Source organism: Astyanax mexicanus, chromosome 7 (assembly GCF_023375975.1).
Source record: "Astyanax mexicanus isolate ESR-SI-001 chromosome 7, AstMex3_surface, whole genome shotgun sequence".
Classification (NCBI taxonomy): domain Eukaryota; kingdom Metazoa; phylum Chordata; class Actinopteri; order Characiformes; family Acestrorhamphidae; genus Astyanax; species Astyanax mexicanus.
The window spans coordinates 55308096-55329348 of NC_064414.1; the positions used below are offsets into that span (position 1 = coordinate 55308096).

Here is a 21253-nt window from a genome sequence, read left to right on the forward strand (position 1 = left end):
CTCACTCTGCCACAACCTACCTCACTTTACCTCACTCTACCTAGCTTTACCTGGCTCAGCCATACTCAACCTCACTCTACCTTACTCTAGCTCTCTATCATACTCTACCTCACTCAGTCATGGTCTACCTCGCTCTAATATGCTATACCTAACTCCACCTTTGTTCAACCTCACTATACCTCACTCCAGCTCACTTTACCTCACCCTGCCTCCAGCCTTGCCTAGCACAGTCTGCAGAATGCAGAGCTCCCCCATGAAAAGTCAAACTATCATGTTAATATGATATAAAATACGATAAGAACTTGATTCTCAGCTGTGTTTCAGATTGACGTCTCTGTGAGAGCGGGTTAAAGTCAGACCTGTGTTTTTAGTAAGAGAGCTGTCTGCACCTGATGGTAAGGTGGTTGTGGGATGGCGTGTGAGGTGCGTGTGAGGTGTTAGCGGTGGTCCTGGCGGGCGCGGGTTGTTATCTGCAGACAGTAGCGCAGGGTTTATTAGCGCTGCAGCTGCAGAGCCGTGCGCAGCCGGTCTCTCCTGACCCGACAGCAGCCGCTCAATTAAAACACAGTGACTGCGGCGCCTCGTTTCATGTCAACAGCGTATAATTGTTTTCTGAGATGTTGCTAACTCTCCCAGCTCAGACCCCCACCCTCCCTCTCCACATCCATCCACCTTCCTCCACCTTCCTCCTCCTCCTGCAGGCCGTGTGTGAATACCTCCATTTGAATAACAGATGTTTATTTGCAGGCTGGGTCACTCCCCCAGGACGGTTAGCGGGTCCTTCTCCGGAGCTTTCCCGCGCCAGTTGGGTTTCCTTTTGGAATAAATAAATAAAGAAGCGCGGGATGGTGGGGGGCTGGTGGGGGATTGTGGGGGGCTGTCAGGGGTCGAAGTCCTGCTGCTTTTCGGCTCGGTTTGCTCGGGAGAACAGCCGGAAAATAAAATAATAAGTGCAAAGGGTTCTTCTCTCGGCTCTGATCCAGCAAACAGACATTAGAGAAAAACTGCTACAGGAAAAAAACTATAATAAAATTAAATACAATAAAAAAAGGAGGAGGATCACAGCGAGCGAATGAGGCGAATGATCAGGATTCTTCACTCGGAGCTTCAGGTTACAGAACAGAGTTACAGAGACAGAGGAGCTGCAGGACAAACAAGCAGCAAATACACCTGAACCAACCAGCTGGAACAAGTTGGCCTGTTTTAATTGTTTTTTCGTAACTAGCCTATTGTAATTGGATAGTTTTAATTGGTTGGTTGTAATTAGCTGACTGTAATTGTTTGGTTGTCTGTAACTGACCTGTTGTTTATCAGCATACGGATATTAAAAAGAAAAACTGCTACAGGTAATAAAACTTTAATAAAATCTATCAATCAACCCACCCACTCTATAGGACGCTATTAAAGTCAGGACAAATGCACACCTCCTCCGATACATGTGAGGTTAGACTCCGCCTCTTTTCCAACGACCACCAATCAATGAAGCATCACTAGGCAGCATAACAGCGCTGATACTTTAGCTAATAATCTTTCAACAGGCAACAAGTTACAATATTTAACCCTAACTGATGCAGGGAGTAGCTTCTCATATCGTCGCTGTCCAATGAAAATCACTTATCTCCAAAACAGCAACTTTACAGGAGAGAGAAAAAACCCTGTAAACTTCAAATGGAAGTCGATGTAAAAAGAGTTTATTTCAGATCATTTAGAAGAGTTTCTATTGGTTCGTTCATCAAGAAATTTTGACACTGTGTAAAGGACAGTTTGTTTGTTCAAATTACGTAGTAAACTAAAAATCGACAAAAATGGAGATAAGTGTTTTTCATTGGGCAGCGACGATATATTAAATAACCTATAGTAGTGGAAAAGATCTCTGTTCATCTTACTAGAAGGTGGAAGGACAGTGGGAGAACATCATCTTCCAGTGAGGAATGTGGTGGAAAAAAAACTCAGCGATGATGTTCAATAGTGAAATAGTGCATAACTGTAACTATTATGTTATGCTTAAAAATCCGTGAAGTGCATCAATTCCCAATTCCCACAGCCGGAAAACTCCCACACACACATCCACATATCCTCATGAATAAACATGAGCAAACAGATGATGAGATTATAGGAGGAGGATCAGAACAGAGAGCGAATGAGGGATCAGGATTCTTCACTCTGAGCTTCAGGTTACAGAACAGAGTAACAGAGACAGAGGAGCTGCTGGATAAACAAGCAGCAAATACACCTGATCCAACCAGACAGCTGCCGGCTGGAACTGGCCTGTTTTAATTGGACGCCTGTAATTGAATGGTTTTAAATAGTCGGTTGTAATTGGCTGACTGTAACTGTTTGATTGAAATTGGCCAATTGTAGATGGACAGTTCTGATTGGACATTTGTAATTGGCTGTCTGTAACAGGCCTGTTGTAATTGGACGGCTGTTACTGGACAACTGGTTGTTTGTAACTGGACTATTGTAATTGGACAGTCATAATTGGACAGTTTTAATTGGCTGACTGTAATTGTATGTTTGAAATTGGCCTGTTGTAATCGGTAGGTTGTAAATGGACGTCTGTAACCGAACGATTTTAATTGATCGATTGTAACTGGCTAACTGTAACTGGTTGAAATTGGCTGGTTTTAATTGGTCGGTTGTAATTGGCTGACGGTAACTGGCTGTCTGTAACTGACCATTTGTAATTGTACTAGTGTAACTGGACGGTCATAAGTGGCAAGCTGTATTTGGCCTATTGTAACTGGCCGACTGTACTTAGTCAGTTTTAATTGGCTGTAATTGGATAATTGTAACTAGTCTAATTTAATTGGATGGTTGTAATTGGCCTTTTGTAATTGGACGGTCGGAAGTGGCAAGCTGTATTTGGCCTTTTGGTCGGTTGTAAATGCACAGTCATAATTGGTCAGTTGTAATTGCACAGATGTAATTGGTCTATTTTAATTTGCCTATTGTAACTGGCTCGTTGTAATTGGCCGGTTGTAATTGGCCTGTTGGTTCCAGCAGCACTGTGTGAAAGGTTCATGGACGGCCCGAGGCATCCGTCCATCGCTCCCCCTCTCGGTTACTTGGGCCGGCCGAGGGGCTGAACGCAGTAAAGGCTGGTGAAAGACCCGAGAGACCGTCCACACACACACACACACACACACACACACACAGAAGAGAATAGAACAGAGGAAAACACTCCTGGCAGTTTGAGGACGAGAGCGGGGGAAATGTGAGTGGTTCTGAGGGTCCGGGGGGATTCGGGCCGGCCGGACGGCGGCCTTGGCCCTCAGCAGATCTGCGCAGTTCAGAGGGATGTTGAGGGATGTGTGGAGCATCTGCAGGCGCTGCGTCTGCGCCGAGTCGCTGGGCTCTGTGTTATTACATCACCGCCGGCGTGTTTACGTGTCCCCGCTGCCTCCCTCTGATCTGCAGATTTACCACAGCGCTGCTTTCAGATCAGTGTAGTGGAGGAGAGGGGTTTCTGCCGGGTCACAGTCAGATTTATTTCACTTTATATTTCTGTATTTCTGTTGGTGGGGGAAGCACACTGTCGCTGACTGTCATAATAAAAATAAAAAATAAAGAAGAAACGTGTGGAGGAGGAGAAATATATAAATATATATAAATATATATCTCTGTAACAATATTTAAAAATACCAGCTGCCCTTCAGACCCGGCCAAACCAGCTTTTGCAAATGATATTGATTTTTAACACTTAAATTTACATTCATGAGATTCATAGATTCACAGCATTAAACTGTTTCATGCTGGTGATTTCAGATTGAACACATTTTGCTTCACTTCTACTTCAATAAACTCGGATATTCTCATATTTTAGCTTTAGAAATGGTGTAAAAATGTGTGCATGGATGGATTTAAATGGACACAGATGAATATGGATATAAATTAGTATAGATGACTGGATTTTAATGAGTCTGGATAATTATGAGTGTAGATGTGTATATATAGGTATAAATGGATATGTAGAAGTATGGGTATAGATAACTATACTCTCAAACATGGGGATCGCAGACAATGTGCTGTCATGGTTCAGATCGTACCTCACTGGGCGCTCGTTCAAGGTGTCGTGGCAAGGACAGCTGTCCTCAGCCCGCTCCTTATCCACTGGGGTTCCCCAAGGTTCGGTACTGGGACCCCTTCTCTTCTCCATATACACCACCTCTCTTGGTCAGGTTATCCGCTCACACGGATTTTCCTACCATTGCTTTGCTGATGACACCCAGCTATACCTGTCGTTCTCACCTGAAGATCACTCAATCTCCGCACGGATATCGCAGTGTCTCTCTGACATATCCTCATGGATGAAGGAGCATCACCTTCAATTAAATCTCTCAAAGACTGAACTTCTGGTTATACCAGCAAAACCATCTTTTCAACACAACTTCTCTATAAGTATCGACTCTCTCTCTCTCTCACCGACAAAGGTTGCTAGGAACCTGGGTGTTCTGGTTGATGACCAACTCTCCTTCACGCACCACGTGGCCTCGGTTGCTCGGTCCTGTCGCTTTGCGCTCTATAACATCCGAAAAATTAGACCGTTCTTGACGCAACAGGCCACCCAACTCCTGGTGCAAGCGGTCGTCATCTCACGCCTCGACTACTGCAATGCCCTGCTAACTGGCCTCCCGGCCTGTGTAGTAAAACCACTCCAAATGATCCAGAATGCAGCAGCACGTCTGGTCTTCAACCAGCCAAAACGGGCACATGTCACCCCGCTGCTCATTGAGCTCCATTGGCTACCAGTTGATGCTCGCATCAAATTCAAAACTCTTACTATCGCCTACAAGGTGATGACAGAACAGGCTCCTTCCTACCTGCACTCGCTCCTGAAGGCTTACGCTACCTCCCGGCCGCTGCGCTCCTCCAGTGAACGTCGCCTCGCTTTGCCAAACATTCACACAAAGCAATCCAGACTGTTCTCATACAGAGTTCCCCAATGGTGGAACAAACTACCTTCCACTACCAGATCAGGAGAATCTCTCACTATCTTTAATAAACTCCTGAAGACAGAGCTCTTCAAAGAGCACTTACTCTCCTAACACCTCTAACACACTAACTACTTCTAACCTCGTTTCCTTCTTCCCCTCCTTCACTCCTCTATCCTATTATTCCCCTTTGACCTCCTTTTATCCCTATCCAAAGTTGTTTTTACCTTTAAACTTATTTTACATTGTACTTGACTATTGTAAGTCGCTATGGACAAAAGCGTCTGCCAAATGTAATGTAATGTAATGTAATGATGAATATAGAGGAGTATGGATCATAGTGTGTATGGGTGAGTATTGATATGGATGAGTATGAGTATAGAGGAGTATGAAAAAGGATATGGACAATTAAAAGGTTAGAATAAAAATGAATGTTTCTGTATTAGTAAATGTATTAATGAGTATTGATTAGTATTGACGAGTATGGGTATAGAAAGGTTGGGATGAGTATGGATAAATGATGATGGATGGGTGTGGATGAATATGAGCAAAGACAGTTGTCACGGAGCTCCAGATGCTGGATGATGATCACAACTCCATCTCATCCCCAACTCCAAAAATTCCCAATTCAAAACTCTCCAAATCCATAATTCATCCCCGACTCCATAACTCCCTAACTCATTCTCAACTCCAAAACTACCAACTAATCCCGACTCTAAAACTCCAAAACTCATCCCCAACCCAAAAACTCCCCAACTCATCCCCAACCCAAAAACTCCCCAACTTCACAGCTCCCCAACTCATCCCCAACCCAAAAACTCCCCAACTTCACAGCTCCCCAACTCATCCCCAACCCAAAAACTCCCCAACTTCATAGCTCCCCAACTCCAAAACTCCACAACTCATCCCCAACCCCAAAACTCCCTTATTCATCCCCAACCCCAAAACTCGCCAACTCCATAACTCCCTTACTCATTCCAACTCCAAAACTCCCTAACTCATCCCCAACTCATCCCAGACTACAAAACTCCTTTACCCCAAAATTCCCAACTCATCCCCAACTCCAAAACTCCACAACTCCATAGCTCCCCAACTCATCCCCAACTCCAAAACTCCACAACTCCATAGCTCCCCAACTCATCCCCAACCCAAAAACTCCCCAACTTCATAGCTCCCCAACTCCAAAACTCCACAACTTATCCCCAACTCCATAACTCCCTTACTTATCCCCAACACCAAAACTCGCCAACTCCATAACTACCTTACTCGTCCCGACTCCAAAACTCCCTAACTCATCCCCAACTCTAAAACTCACCGACTCATCCCATCTGAAAGTATTGTCTGGAGCTGGAACCACAGTTCTGCTGCTCCACAGTGTTTCAGTACTGAGGGTTTAAACCCTCTTTACACCCCTCACTAACAGCACTGTGATTATTTGGTTGCATACAGCCACAGTCAAGCTCACTCTGAACAGTAACTCTAATAAAAGCAGAATAAAGTATATTTTTAATGAGCAGATCGCCGATACTTCAGGAAAAGAACAGAGGAATATAATTGAGAACATTTCTATCAGTGTTAACAAAGAGCGCGAGAGAGAGAGAGAGCGCGAGAGCAGCAGAACCGGGTGGTGAGGGAGAAGATCACCCACACTTTGATGGCACTGCAGTTGTGTGTTTTTATGACAGGGCCGGCCGTGTTAAATCATTACGCGCTATATATTTTTTTTTAAACAAATAATTGATGGAAGGGGCAACGCTTTCACTCTCCATCAAAACACACATTAAACGCGTGGCCTGCGCGAGTGTGCGTTCCCCGGTCCGCGGCTCTCGCGCTGTACCCGGGGCCAAAAGCCCCTCATTACTCCTAATACCTTTTAGCAATCAAGATGAAACAAGAAAAACAGCGGTGCGAAAAGGGTAAACTTTATTAAACTTCATTAAAGTCAAAGTCGCGGCGCGCGTCCGTAATGGTCATTCTCGGCGGAGGCCGCGCTGCGCAAATCATCTCAAAGGCTTTTCTCAGGCGTAATGGCTGCCTAATTTATGCTTTGATGTCGTGTGAGTGTAGCCATCTCCGGCTAAGGGCCGTGTTTACCGTGTTTACGAGGCCTAAATCATCTCTGCCTCCTCGTACCCGCAGACCTTTAACTACAATTAACAAGCAGCGGACAGCGCGGCCGCCAGACGCAGCGCAATACGAGGGGGTAGAGATATTAACGAAGGGGAAAAGGAGGGGAAACGGAGGGAGGGAGGGAGGGATGTGCAAATGATCTCGCAGCAAATGAACATTCTCAGCTTTGCTGCACGACACTGAAGAAGCTGCGCCGGGAGAAAGAAAGGCCGGCTCTCTGCTTTATTTGCCTTCGCAATTTACTTAATTTAACTTATTTCCCTCCAGAGTGCTCTCCAGCCCTGCTCTTAACGCCGCCTCTCCGACTCGCTGCCTTCCATCACTCCGCCGCGCCGCCGATCCCTCGCTCGCACCTTCTCCTCCCGCCGGCTTTAATTTGCAATAAAGCAAAATGGCGTTCCCCGAGGCGAACGCTTTACCCGCCGCGCCGCCAGGAATCCGGCCCGGATCAGAGGAGAAACACGGCTATTGTGAACAAACTGCATCCCTCCTTTAATTCCAGCATCAAACATCAATAAAATTTAAGACTTTCTCACTCCTTTTACTCTCCCTGGATAAGAGAGAGTAAGTCAATCTAGCAAAACGATGAATTATCAGTTTATAAAATGGAGCTGATAAAATACTCTCTGTTTAAAATTACAGTTCAATTTGTAAATCGCAACCACCTGGAACACCCCTGGAACCATCTGGTCCAGCATGTCCAGCAACCTCCTAGCAGCCAAGCAGCACATTTTTAACACCTAAGCAACCACATAGCAACCAACAGCTACAGAACAGTAACACCTGAGCAACCACCCAGCAACACCTCAGGAACCAGTGGAAATCAGCACCCATTCTAGATTTTCTACAGTAAAGCCCTAAATGTCCATTTTCTGTAAAGCAATCTGAAATGTTACGTTATTATTACTATTCCACAGGTTTTAACCTGAAAATGATTCTAAATTATGTAAATCAATGATTATAAATAATCAAAAATTAGATTTCATATGACCCAGCCCTGCGAAACATTATAAGTAGAACCTTAGCAACTGTATAGCAACCAGCAGCTACAGAGACACCACAGCAACCACCCAGCAACACCTCAGAAACGAGAGGGAATTGCCACCAAATTTTGTGCTTCCTTCTGTAGCCGTGATAAAAATGCTTTTTTGCCCATTTGTGATTAAAACGAACTAAAATGTCGAGCGAGTCCCTCCTGCTCTTGAAACGGTTCTGGAAGTGAACTCTCTGCTCGTTTGGTAAAGCGGTGGTTTGGATCATGCCGGTGGTTTTATGGGGGTGTTATTGGCGGCGGCCGGCGGGGAGCGTCTGGTCACCGGGGGGGCCGGAGGAGAAATGATTTCTGGGAGATGAGCGGCGGCACTTACCCGTCCCTAAAGTACCGACCGAGAGGAGGTAATTAACCATTAACAGATCACCACAACACTTCCCAACACAACCTTCACCACCGTGCTCACCACGGTACGGTCAGCAACATGGCCGCCTGCCATCGGCCGGCTCCTCCACCACCTCCTCCACCTCCACCTCCACCACCCCGCTCACTCGCTCGCTCGGCCCGCTGGCTCCGTACCGCAGCTCCACCGCCCAGCTTTAATCGCCGCCTATCAACCCTAATCTCATTCAGCATCCGCAAAACAGCAGGATAAAGAAACGCAGCCTAATTACTCCTCCCTCCATCCATCCCTCCATCCCTCTAACTGCACATAAGAGCAAGATACAGAGAGCTATAGAGCAAAAGATAGAGAGAGAGATAAAAAGAGAGGCAGAGAGTAAAATACAGATAGAGAGAGAAATATTTGCCTCCTACAGATTTCTTATGTTTTTACATTTCTCTCATACTTACATTTTTCAGATTATCAATAAAACCTTAGTATCACACAAAGAAAACCTAAATAAATATAAAAAGCACTTTTTAAAAATGATGGTTTCCTTTATTAAAGGGGAAAAAACTATCCAAATCAATTTAGTCCTTTGTGAAAAAGTGTGGACCACAGAAAAGGAGTGACCGGCTGACTGAAATTACTCCAAAAGGGCATGAAGAACTCATCCAGGAGGTCACAAAAAACCCAGAACAACATTTAAAGAACTGCAGTATCTCACTCGCCTCAGTTAAGATCAGTGTTCAATAATAAGAAAGAGATTAAAAAAAACACTGCTGACCAAAAACACCACAACCACCCGTCTCACATTTACCAACTAACATCCTGATGATCTTCAGAACTTTGGCTAAATATTCTTTAGACTGACGTGACAAAGTGGAACAAGAACATCATACTGAACGTAGTAAAACATGGTGGTGGTAGTGTATGTGATGGTCTGGAGCTGCTGGATAACTTGCTGTAAAAGATTGAACCATGAATTCTACTGTTCTCTACCAGGAAATCCTGAAGGAGAATCTGAATCCGACCATCTGTTCCTTAGTGTCCTCAAGCACAGGTGTACTTGGGTTCTGCAGCAGGACAATGACCCAAAACACACAAACAACAAGTTCACCTCTAATTGGCTTACAAAAAAAATTAAATGAAGGTTTTGGAGGGTCTAGTTAAAGTCTGATTGAGATGCTGTGGATGATCTTAAACAGTTTTAGACGTTTATGTCTGAATTTAAACAATTCTCTTAAGAAGAGTGGAACTAAATTCCTCCACAGAGATGAGAAAGACTCGTCATCAGTTATCAATAAAGCTTGATTGATTGCACTTGTTGCTGCCAAGAGTAGAACAACCAAGTTTTTAATTTAGGGGGTAAATACTTTTTTATACAGGATTAGACTAGTTTGGACAGTTGTTGTCCTTTAATAAATAAAACCATAATTAAAAAGTGTTTTTTTTTATTTTTACTCAGGTTAAATTAGTCTGATATTAAAGTTTGTTTGATAATCTGAAAAAAATCAGTGAAAAATGGAAAAAAATGCAAAACTCTCGCCTCGCCCGGCTGTGTGTTTGTGAGGGGGAGCACGAGGCAGCGCTGGTGAGTTTACACGGTGCCCGCTGGAGCGGCGGGAAGAGGATCAGCACTAACCCTGCAGAACATAAACCCAGAGAAAACAGCTCCTCGTGCTCCTCACAGCTCACTACTGCACCCCCCCCACACCCCCACCCACCCCGACCAGCTGCATCCACCTCCACTGTGTCCCAGTTTAACTGCATCTACATCAGCTCCATCCACAGCCCAACACCAACCACACCAAAACCACTAAACTTCACAGAGAACAACTCAAAAAGTATACAATCTTCAATTAAAACCAAAAACAAACCCCATCCACATCCCCACAACACCATTTACAATTATGTCATCCAAAACCACACCCCCAACAACTTGTTGGGGCTATATATGGAGTTGTTGGTGTTGAGGCTCTGGGTGGAGTTGCTGGGCCCCAACAACTCAATTCAGAGCCACAATCATCAATGACGCCATCCAGTTCTTCAACACAAACAACTCTACCTAGAAACAGTCTGCCAGAGCCCCAACTCCAACAACTCCAACTAGATCCCCAATACCAACAGCTCCATCCAGAGCCCCAACACTAACAACTCCATCCAGAGCCCTAACACTAACAACTCCATCCAGAGCCCCAACACTAACAACTCCATCCAGAGCCCTAACACTAACAACTCCATCCAGAGCCCCAACACTAACAACTCCATCCAGAGCCCCAACACTAACAACTCCATCCAGAGCCCCAACACTAACAACTCCAACTAGATCCCCAACACTAACAACTCCATCCAGAGCCCCAACACTAACAACTCCATCCAGAGCCCTAACACTAACAACTCCATCCAGAGCCCTAACACTAACAACTCCATCCAGAGCCCCAACACTAACAACTCCATCCAGAGCCCCAACACTAACAACTCCATCCAGAGCCCTAACACTAACAACTCCATCCAGAGCCCCAACACTAACAACTCCAACTAGATCCCCAATACCAACAGCTCCATCCAGAGCACCAACACTAACAACTCCATCCAGAGCCCCAACACTAACAACTCCATCCAGAGCCCCAACACTAACAACTCCATCCAGAGCCCCAACACTAACAACTCCATCCAGAGCCCCAACACTAACAACTCCAACTAGATCCCCAATACCAACAGCTCCATCCAGAGCCCCAACACTAACAACTCCATCCAGAGCCCCAACACTAACAACTCCATCCAGAGCCCTAACACTAACAACTCCATCCAGAGCCCCAACACTAACAACTCCATCCAGAGCCCCAACACTAACAACTCCATCCAGAGCCCCAACACTAACAACTCCATCCAGAGCCCTAACACTAACAACTCCATCCAGAGCCCCAACACTAACAACTCCAACTAGATCCCCAATACCAACAGCTCCATCCAGAGCACCAACACTAACAACTCCATCCAGAGCCCCAACACTAACAACTCCATCCAGAGCCCCAACACTAACAACTCCAACTAGATCCCCAATACCAACAGCTCCATCCAGAGCCCAACACCAACAGCTTCATCCAGTGCCCCAACACCTACAACTCCATCCAGAGCCCAACACCAACAACTCCATCCATCCAGAATCGCAATTCTATGAAGTCCACCTAGACATTCCAAACCAACAACTCAATTTAAAACAACTCCACCCAGAGCCCAACACCAACAACCTTATCCAGAGCCTCAACACCAACAACTCCATGCAGAGCCCAACACCAACAACCTTATCCAGAGCCTCAACACCAACAACTCCATGCAGAGCCCAACACCAACAACTCTATCCAGATCCCAACACCAACAACTCCATCCAGAACCCCAACACCAACAACTCCATCCAGAGACCCAACACCAACAACTCTATCCAGATCCCAACACCAACAACTCCATCCAGAGCCCCAACACCAACAACTCCATCCAAAGACCCAACACCTACAACTCCATCCAGAGCCCAACACCAACAACTTCATTCAGTGCCCCAACACCAACAACTCTATCCAGATCCCCAACACCAACAACTCTATCCACACCATTAAAACCAACAACTTAATGCAAAGACACTCCATTTAGAGACATCAACAACTCCATTTAGAGCCCCAACACCAACAACTCCATCCAAAACAAACTCATTCAGAGCTCCAAAACCAATAATGCCATTCAGAGCCCAAACACCAACAACTCAATTCAGAGGTCCAAACACCAACAACTAGAAAAAAGCTTGCTCAGAGCCCCAAATCCATTCACACCATTAAAACCAACAACTTTATCTAGAGAAACTCCATTTAGAGACATCAAAAACTCCATCCGAAGCCCAAACACTAATGAGTCTATCTAAAACAACACCAACTAAAGACTCAACACCAACAACTTCATCCAAAACCAACCTATTCAAAGCCCCAACAAAACCACCAAAAATAACACCATCCAGAGCTCCAACACAAACAACGTCACCCATGACCCAATCACCAACAACTCCTTAATCTTTTTCCAAACCCCAGACTCAGCATGAACAGCCCCACCCCCAGCAGGCCAACTTTCAGGTACAGTAGCAGTCCAAGCCCCAGATACACCAACTCCATTCCCAGCACCACCACCTGCAGCCCCAACACCACCACCAGCGGCAGCAGGCCCAGAGCAGGCAGCAGCAGCGGCAGGAGGAGCGGCAGGAGGAGCAGCGGCAGGAGCAGCAGCAGCGGCCACTAGTCCGTAATTAGCTCGGACAGCTCGAGCTCACAGTGAGAGGGGGGCAGGCAGCCGGGCTACATCATAATGAGCTCAGCTGGGATTAGGAGGACAGGGCGGGGGGGCGGACGGGCAGGGGGGGGGTCCGGGACGAGCGGGACGGGGGTAGAGATCAAACAGGGGAGAGTCGGGCCACGCCGGCTGGCAGGGTTACACCCCTCAGCACAGCACCGGCCAAATGAGGCCTGGCAAGGAGAGAGCCGAGCCGGCCTAATAAAGAACGACTCCTCCAGCAGACAAGAGCCACGGTAATTAACACACACACACACACACACTGCACTGTCACAGAAAGAAGCGCCCGCACCCTTCTCCAGAGAGCACTCCACGAAACCGCTCAGAGGGAACGTTAGCGTCTCCGGTTTCTGCCGACACAGTTCAGCTGTCTGAGTTAACACAGAGTAAACACACAGGAGGGGGCGGGGCCTAACCTCACCCCTCACCACTTACTCTCTGCTTATTCATTTTTTTTTTTCCAAAAGTATTCGAACAAAATAAACACTTTTTACAGAATACAGTTCTAGAAACATTAAGAGACACCTCAGTTTCTGAATCAGTTTCTCTGATTTTACTATTTATAGGTTTATGTTTGAGTAAAATGAACATTGTTGTTTTATTCTATAAACTACAGACAACATTTCTCCCAAATTCCAAATAAAAATATTCTCATTTAGAGCATTTATTTACAGAAAATGAGAAATGACTGAAATAACAATAAAGATGCAGAGCTTTCAGACCTCAAATAATACAAAGAAAACAAGTTCATATTCATAAAGTTTTAAGAGTTCAGAAATAATCAATATTTGGTGGAATAATCCTGGTTTTTAATCACAGTTTTTTTCATGCATCTTGGCATCATGTTCTCCTCCACCAGTCTTACACACTGCTTTTGGATAACTTTATGCTGCTTTACTCCTGGTGCAAAAATCCAAGCAGTTCAGTTTGATTGATCTTCCTCTTGATTATATTCCAGAGGTTTTTAATTTGGTAAAATCAAAGAAACTAATCATTTTTAAGATGTATATTATCCCAGAAATTATTAATATATACAATATAATTGCCATTCATTAGAGCATCCATAAGAATTTATTGCCACTGTTACAATGATGTAATAACATACCGGTAATAGGGCAGGTACACTTTTTTAAAGAGCAATTTTCGGTATATGAAACAACCTCCACCATGTTTGGAAGCTGTACTTTAGTCTAGCTAGCTCCCACTATTAGTTGTAGAATAAACTACCTGTGTCTGTGTTACAAAGTTTACATACAGGAGGGGCGGGGCCTAAACTCACCACTCACTCACTATTGGGAAACGATAGGATTTCGACTCTTGCTCATGAATATTCATACATGCAAACATCACCTCTGATTGGTTAACAGCATTGCAAAACCAGGAGGCAGCGAGACGGACAACAGTTAGAAACGTTTTAAAATAAAGACATTTTTACACTAATAACAGTCTTTACAATGTCATATATTAATTTACAACATGTGTAATAATGACCTGCTAAGTGCAGTTCAGCCACTGACCTAGGATCCACCGGAGATCATCCACCTATTTAAACCTATAGTTAATTTTTAGTTAAGTTTTTAATTTTAACTAATGTTCTAAACATCTAAACACCTACCTATCTCAATTGTACTTGGCTGGTGGTGTTTTTCCTCCATAGACTAATTCTAACCATTTGTTTCTTAGCTCTGAATTACTGGGTAAAGCATATAACATTGCACTGATGTGTTATTCGCACAAATAACACAGGAATGAACTGCATGCTGTTCAATACCTAGTGCTGTTAGTTATCTCCTATCTGATGAGACGGCGCCCGGCTCCAGCTCTGCCTGTGGGCGGTCCCGAGCCGAGGTGGGCGGGGCCATGAATACTAATCCACGGGTTGATGTAGACACGGTGCTTTTCCTGATCGACTCGTTTTTTTTTCTGAATATGTTTTTTACTAGCTGCTGCAGACAATGAACAGGAGGTTGAGGAAGAGTTTCATCATGTGCAGCATCATAAACAACTCAGAATTTAAGAAGCTGCTGTAATACGTCACCAATAAAGCAATTTTAGATAAATATCTGTGATTTATCAAACACACTTAGCATGAGAACACACAGTGTTACGGTACAGAAACAGACTGATATATTGAGATATTGATCTTTAGGGGAGATTCGCGAGAGGCACACTGTCCTGGAATCTGTTTAGCTATATAAAATATTAATGTTATGTTTTTCCAGCGTTAGTTTGGGCCCCGGTTTGGCTCGGCGTGGAGCGAGAGAACAGTGCGTCCCTCCAAATCACCGCTACACACATCACTGCCATCATCTCAATCCATTAATGTTTATTTCTGCTGCCAGAGCAGGACTGCAGAGAGGAAATAAAACCCTTAACCATTAACACCCCAAATTATCATTAATCATTAACATGCGCCAGACCAGGAAGCCTCTGGACGGACACTCAGTTTGAAGCACGATAATGTATTTTTTTAGAGAGTGTGTGTGTTTGTGTTGGACGTGGTACAGTGGTGATAGTGGTGATGGTGATGGTATCGGGCCTAATGACGGCGGGCGGAGCAGATAATGAGGGGGGGGGGGGAGGAAGACTGTGAAAAGATCAGCAGGAGGATGAAACTTTAACACCTGCATCATGTGACCGACAGAACCCCGCAGGTGAGAGGAGACGCGCATAATGATATGGAAATACACAGACTGAAATATTAAACAGTCATTCTGCAGACTGAGACACATTTAGGGGCCTGTTTTAGCTTTATCTATAGGCAAGTCGTGAGCTGTGCATTGTGTAGCTTTATTTTGCACGCCAGCATGTCTTCACTATTGTAACAACGGGAAAAGTACATCGAATGCGCGTCTCGAAACACACGAAACTGTGTGTCTCATGAACCCAATATCATATCTCGTTTCATCTTGTAGACCCAATTTAGTCTTGTAAAACAAAAATTGTGTCTCGTCTGGTAAACCCATTTTCGAGTTTCGTCTCGTTGACTCAATATTGTGTCTCATCTTGAGTCTTATAAACTGAATATCGAGTTGAGTCTTATAAACTGAATATCGAGTTGAGTCTTATAAACTGAATATCGAGTTGAGTCTTATAAACTGAATATCGAGTTGAGTCTTATAAACTGAATATCGAGTTGAGTCTTATAAACTGAATATCGAGTTGAGTCTTATAAACTGAATATCGAGTTGAGTCTTATAAACTGAATATCGAGTTGAGTCTTATAAACTGAATATCGAGTTGAGTCTTATAAACTGAATATCGAGTTGAGTCTTATAAACTGAATATCGAGTTGAGTCTTATAAACTAAATATCGAGTTGAGTCTTATAAACTGAATATCGAGTTGAGTCTTGTAAACTAAATATCGACTTGAGTCTTATAAACTGAATATCGAGTTGAGTCTTATAAACTGAATATCGAGTTGAGTCTTATAAACTGAATATCGAGTTGAGTCTTATAAACTGAATATTGAGTTGAGTCTTATAAACTGAATATTGAGTTGAGTCTTATAAACTGAATATCGAGTTGAGTCTTATAAACTGAATATCGAGTTGAGTCTTATAAACTGAATATCGAGTTGAGTCTTATAAACTGAATATCGAGTTGAGTCTTTTAAACTGAATATTGAGTTGAGTCTTATAAACTGAATATCGAGTTGAGTCTTATAAACTGAATATCGAGTTGAGTCTTATAAACTGAATATCGAGTTGAGTCTTATAAACTGAATATCGAGTTGAGTCTTATAAACTGAATATCGAGTTGAGTCTTATAAACTGAATATCGAGTTGAGTCTTATAAACTAAATATCGAGTTGAGTCTTATAAACTGAATATCGAGTTGAGTCTTGTAAACTAAATATCGAGTTGAGTCTTATAAACTGAATATCGAGTTGAGTCTTATAAACTGAATATCGAGTTGAGTCTTATAAACTGAATATCGAGTTGAGTCTTATAAACTGAATATCGAGTTGAGTCTTATAAACTGAATATCGAGTTGAGTCTTATAAACTGAATATCGAGTTGAGTCTTATAAACTGAATATCGAGTTGAGTCTTATAAACTGAATATCGAGTTGAGTCTTATAAACTGAATATTGAGTTGAGTCTTATAAACTGAATATTGAGTTGAGTCTTGTAAATCCAATATCGAGTTGAGTCTTATAAACCCAATATCGAGTTGAGTCTTATAAACTGAATATCGAGCTGAGTTTTATAAACTGAATATCGAGTTGAGTCTTATAAACCCAATATCGAGTTGAGTCTTATAAACTGAATATCGAGCTGAGTTTTATAAACTGAATATCGAGTTGAGTCTTATAAACTGAATATAGAGTTGAGTCTTATAAACTGAATATTGAGTTGAGTCTTATAAACTGAATATTGAGTTGAGTCTTATAAACTGAATATTGAGTTGAGTCTTATAAACTGAATATTGAGTTGAGTCTTGTAAACCCAATATCCTGTTTAGTCTCATGAACCCAATATCCTATCTCGTTTCATCTTGTAGACCCAACATCAAGTTTAGTCTTGTAAACCAAAAATCATGTCTCGTCTGGTAAACCCATTTTCGAGTTTAGTCTCGTGGACCCAATATTGTGTCTCATCTTGTAAACCCAATATCGTGTTTTGTCTCGTGAACCCAATACCATGTCTCGTTTCGTCTTGTGAACCTAATATTGTGTCTTCGCTTGTGAACCCAATATCCTGTTTAGTCTCATGAACCCAATATTGTATCTCGTCTTGTAAATCGAATACCGTGTCTTGTTTTGTGAACCCAATATTGTCTTACCTCGTCTGGTGATCCCAATATCGTTTCTTGTATTGTGAACCCAATATTGGGTCGCCACTTTCTGCAGTATTTCTCACTTACTTCTCGTTGAGGAGTTTCCTGTTCTCGCGTTTAAAGAAGGCCAGCTCGTTCCACACCGCGTCACTGTTCTCCTGCCGAAGCTGCCACGGCTCCGCCCGCTTCCTCCTGCCTTTAGGCCTGAACAAACACAATACGGTAATAAAGAAGGCAGCCTCTTCTAAAGCTGATGCACAAGAAAACCTGCAAACTGTTTGTTAAAAACAAGCAGTCTAAGATCATGGACTACTGGAACCACAACCCATGGTCTAACAAGATCAAGATAAACGTTATACTCTTCTGAGTTATTTGAGTTAGATGCTGATATAGTACCCATACCTTCAATATAGTACAGATTCTGCTCTATGAGTTAATTGGTGATACAGAACCTACACATTTACTATAGTACAGTTTCTGCTCTTTTAGTTGAGTTATACAAGTTAGTTGCTGATACAGGAGCCATACCTTTAGAATAGTAATTGAGTTAGATGGTAATATGAAAACAATTTCCACTGTAGTAGTTTCTACTCTTTTAATTGAGGTATTTGAGTTAGACGAAGATACAGTATCACAATCGTCACTACTATATGGTCTCTGTTCTTTTGAGTTAGATTGTGATACAGTACCCATGCTATAGTACAATAGTAATTGACTTAGATGGTAATAAAGAAGGTAGCCTCTTCTGAAGCTGATGCACAAGAAAACCTGCAAACAGTTTGCTAAAGACAAGCAGTCTAAGATCATTGACTACTGGAACCACGTCCCATGGTCTAACAAGATCAAGATAAACTTTCTACTCTATTAATTGAGTTAAATGCTGATATAGAACCCATACCTTTAGAATAGTAATTGAGTTAGATAGTGATATTGTACACATACCTTCACTATAGTACAGTTTCTGTTCTTTTGAGTTAGACTGTGATACAGGACTCATGTTATGGTACAGTTTCTCTGTTTTTGTGCACTATTTAACGTCTGGTTTCCTGTTGTCTGCAGGTGAGGTAAGGTAAAGAACAGCAGGTAAGGTAAAGGTAGGGAACAGCAGGTACGGGCGTGTGCGGTAGTGAGTGGCACACCTGCAGCCCCTGGGGCTTTATAAACGCGGGGGGGTGGGCGCCGGGTCGGCGTTGCCCGGGCTCCAGTGTTTGTGTGTTTGCCAGTATTCAAATCAGTGGCCTTGACTCTGACACACACACACACACACACACACACACACACACACACACACACAAACGGTTATTTGAGCCCAAGGCAGCTCGGTGTGGCCTGCAGCAGAGCAATCCCAGTGGGTCATGCAATAAACAGTGGCCAAACACAAACGAGGTCAGTCTCATCACACCTCACTTAAATTCTTAATGCCCTTACATGCTGTTACCACACACACACACACACACACACACACACACCACATGCAACCCCCCACCAACACACACACAAAGAACCACGTAGAAAGTGCTTTATTTTCCAACTATGCATTCATTATGCCTGTGTTTTTTCCCAGCTGAAATAAAAAAATAATAGTAATTTGCTCAATATAAACAGTATACAGTATATAATATAAACAAATACAAACATTTCCAAATGTTATACTATTTAAAAAAATAACATCATCATAGAAATAATAGACATAAACATGTGTTTCACTTGTGTAATGTTCAATTATGAAATAAAGAAGGTAGCCTCTTCTGAAGCTGATGCACAAGAAAGCCTGAGAACAGTTTGCTGAAGCTGATCAGACCAAGAGCTCATGGATTACTGGAACCATGTCCGGTGGTCTGACGAGATTAAGATCAAGATCAACCTGTTTGGCTCAGATTGTGTTCAGCATGTGTGGTGCCTCCTTGTGAGGAGTATCCTTTCTTTCAGTCAAGCATGGTGGTGGTAGCATCATGGTCCGAGATCACTTCAGTGATCAAACAAAAGAGCCAATATTTAGATATTAATGTCTGTGTGTTGAGTTATTTTCAGAGTTTTTCAGTAAATCTATACTGACATAGAGGCTGTACACTGACTACTCTAAGTAACAGTGGCTTGCAAAAGTATTAATATCTTTTGAACGTTTCCGTATTTTGTCGCATTAAAACCACAAAAAAATATTTATTTCATTGGAATTTATTGTGAAAGACCAACACAAGGTGGAATACAATTTTGAAGTGGGAAAAAATTAGGCATGATTCAAATATATATATATATATATATATATATATATTTTACAAATAAAAAACTGAAAAGTGCGGTGTGCAAAAGTATTTAGCCCCCCTGAGTCAATACTTTGTGAAACCACCTTTTGCTGCAATTGCAAATTTTTTTTTTTCTATAGCCTAGGCCTGCTTTAAACTTCTTCACAACCTTATTCTTGACCTGTCTGGTGTGTTCTTTGGATTTGTGATGCTGTTTACACCCCAATATTCTCTTAACCAGCCTCTGAGGTCGTCACGGAGCAGCTGTATCTGTACTGAGATTAAATTAAATACACAGGTGGACACTATTTAGTCATTAAAATCATCAGGCAACTTCTGAATGCAATTGGTTGCACTTAGAAAAATAGGGGTTGAATATTTTTGCATAACAACACTTCTTTGTGTTGTTCATTCACATTAAATTCTAATGAAATATATGTGTGTGGTTGTAATGTGACAAAATATGGAAAAGTTCAAGAATACTTTTGCAAGACACTGTATATTCCAGTTTCATTTCTATAGTTTTTCTCATAAAAAGATATAAGAAAATATTTATCTATAAAAAAAATCTGTCAGAGGAATCAGCATACGCTCATTTTACAATCAGATCAGACTGCACTGAGCTGTGGTGAATAATGGTGAGGCTGGCGAGCGGAAGCTGAAGTGCAGCGCTGAGCTGAGCAGCGTTCCCACACACTAAACAAAAAGCTTCCATTAGGGGAATAAAGCTCTGGAGTGGCAGCAAAGCTCTGCCCAACACAAATACTACTTAAACCCCGCTCCTCAGACAGGTGCCTGCAGCGATCCGCTTCCTCCCATAATGCCCTTGAACCTCCTGCAATGACGGCGCGAGTGCTGCGGGGGTCCGCGGGGGGCAGGCGAGCGCCGTGTGAAAACGCTCCGTCCGAAAATCCACAGCGCAAAGCGCTCTGAGGGGCTTAAACCAGAGCAGCACGGAGAGCAGCACCAACCGGGCGCCAACCCTGAAACCCTGTGTACGGCCTCCTCACGCAGTTACTCACGAAACGCTTTCACGGTAAAACCTCCGGCCCAAAACACTGCACCCGCAACACAAACCTCTCCCAACTATCAACTTCATTATCAGTTACTACAAGGGTTTTAACAGAGAGTTGGCATAAGGTTGGCAATGCTCTCAGGGCAGCTCCCGTTAAGCGGCGTAGGGTAGTCTAGTCGAATGGAACACTTACACACGGCATTTGTCTGTCCCCACGAATCCGGCGCTAATCTTCGATAAAACTTTATGCCAACCCTATTTAGCTCCAGGGCTAAATGTAGAGGTCTAGAGGTAGACTGCATCCTCATGCAAATATTTACCATGCACATACGCAGTAAAACCTGCAGCTCCATTAGAGACCTCCTCAAAACCCACTTCCAACTTTTCTAGCTAGAGTTGGCGACAGGTTGGCACTGCTCTGGACCTGCCCCCGTGGACCCG

The 21253-nt window shown here is 43.3% G+C and overlaps 1 protein-coding gene across 2 annotated transcripts in view; it reads right to left on the reverse strand.

Annotated features, from left to right (window-relative positions):
• Window positions 1-21253, reverse strand: part of cntln (centlein, centrosomal protein) — a 165497-nt gene that overhangs the window by 70194 nt on the left and 74050 nt on the right. For both annotated transcript variants that reach the window (XM_049481477.1, XM_049481476.1), the window contains exon 13: window positions 17642-17758. In XM_049481477.1, coding sequence (XP_049337434.1) covers window positions 17642-17758 — 117 coding nt within the window. The remainder of the gene's footprint in view (window positions 1-17641; window positions 17759-21253) is intronic.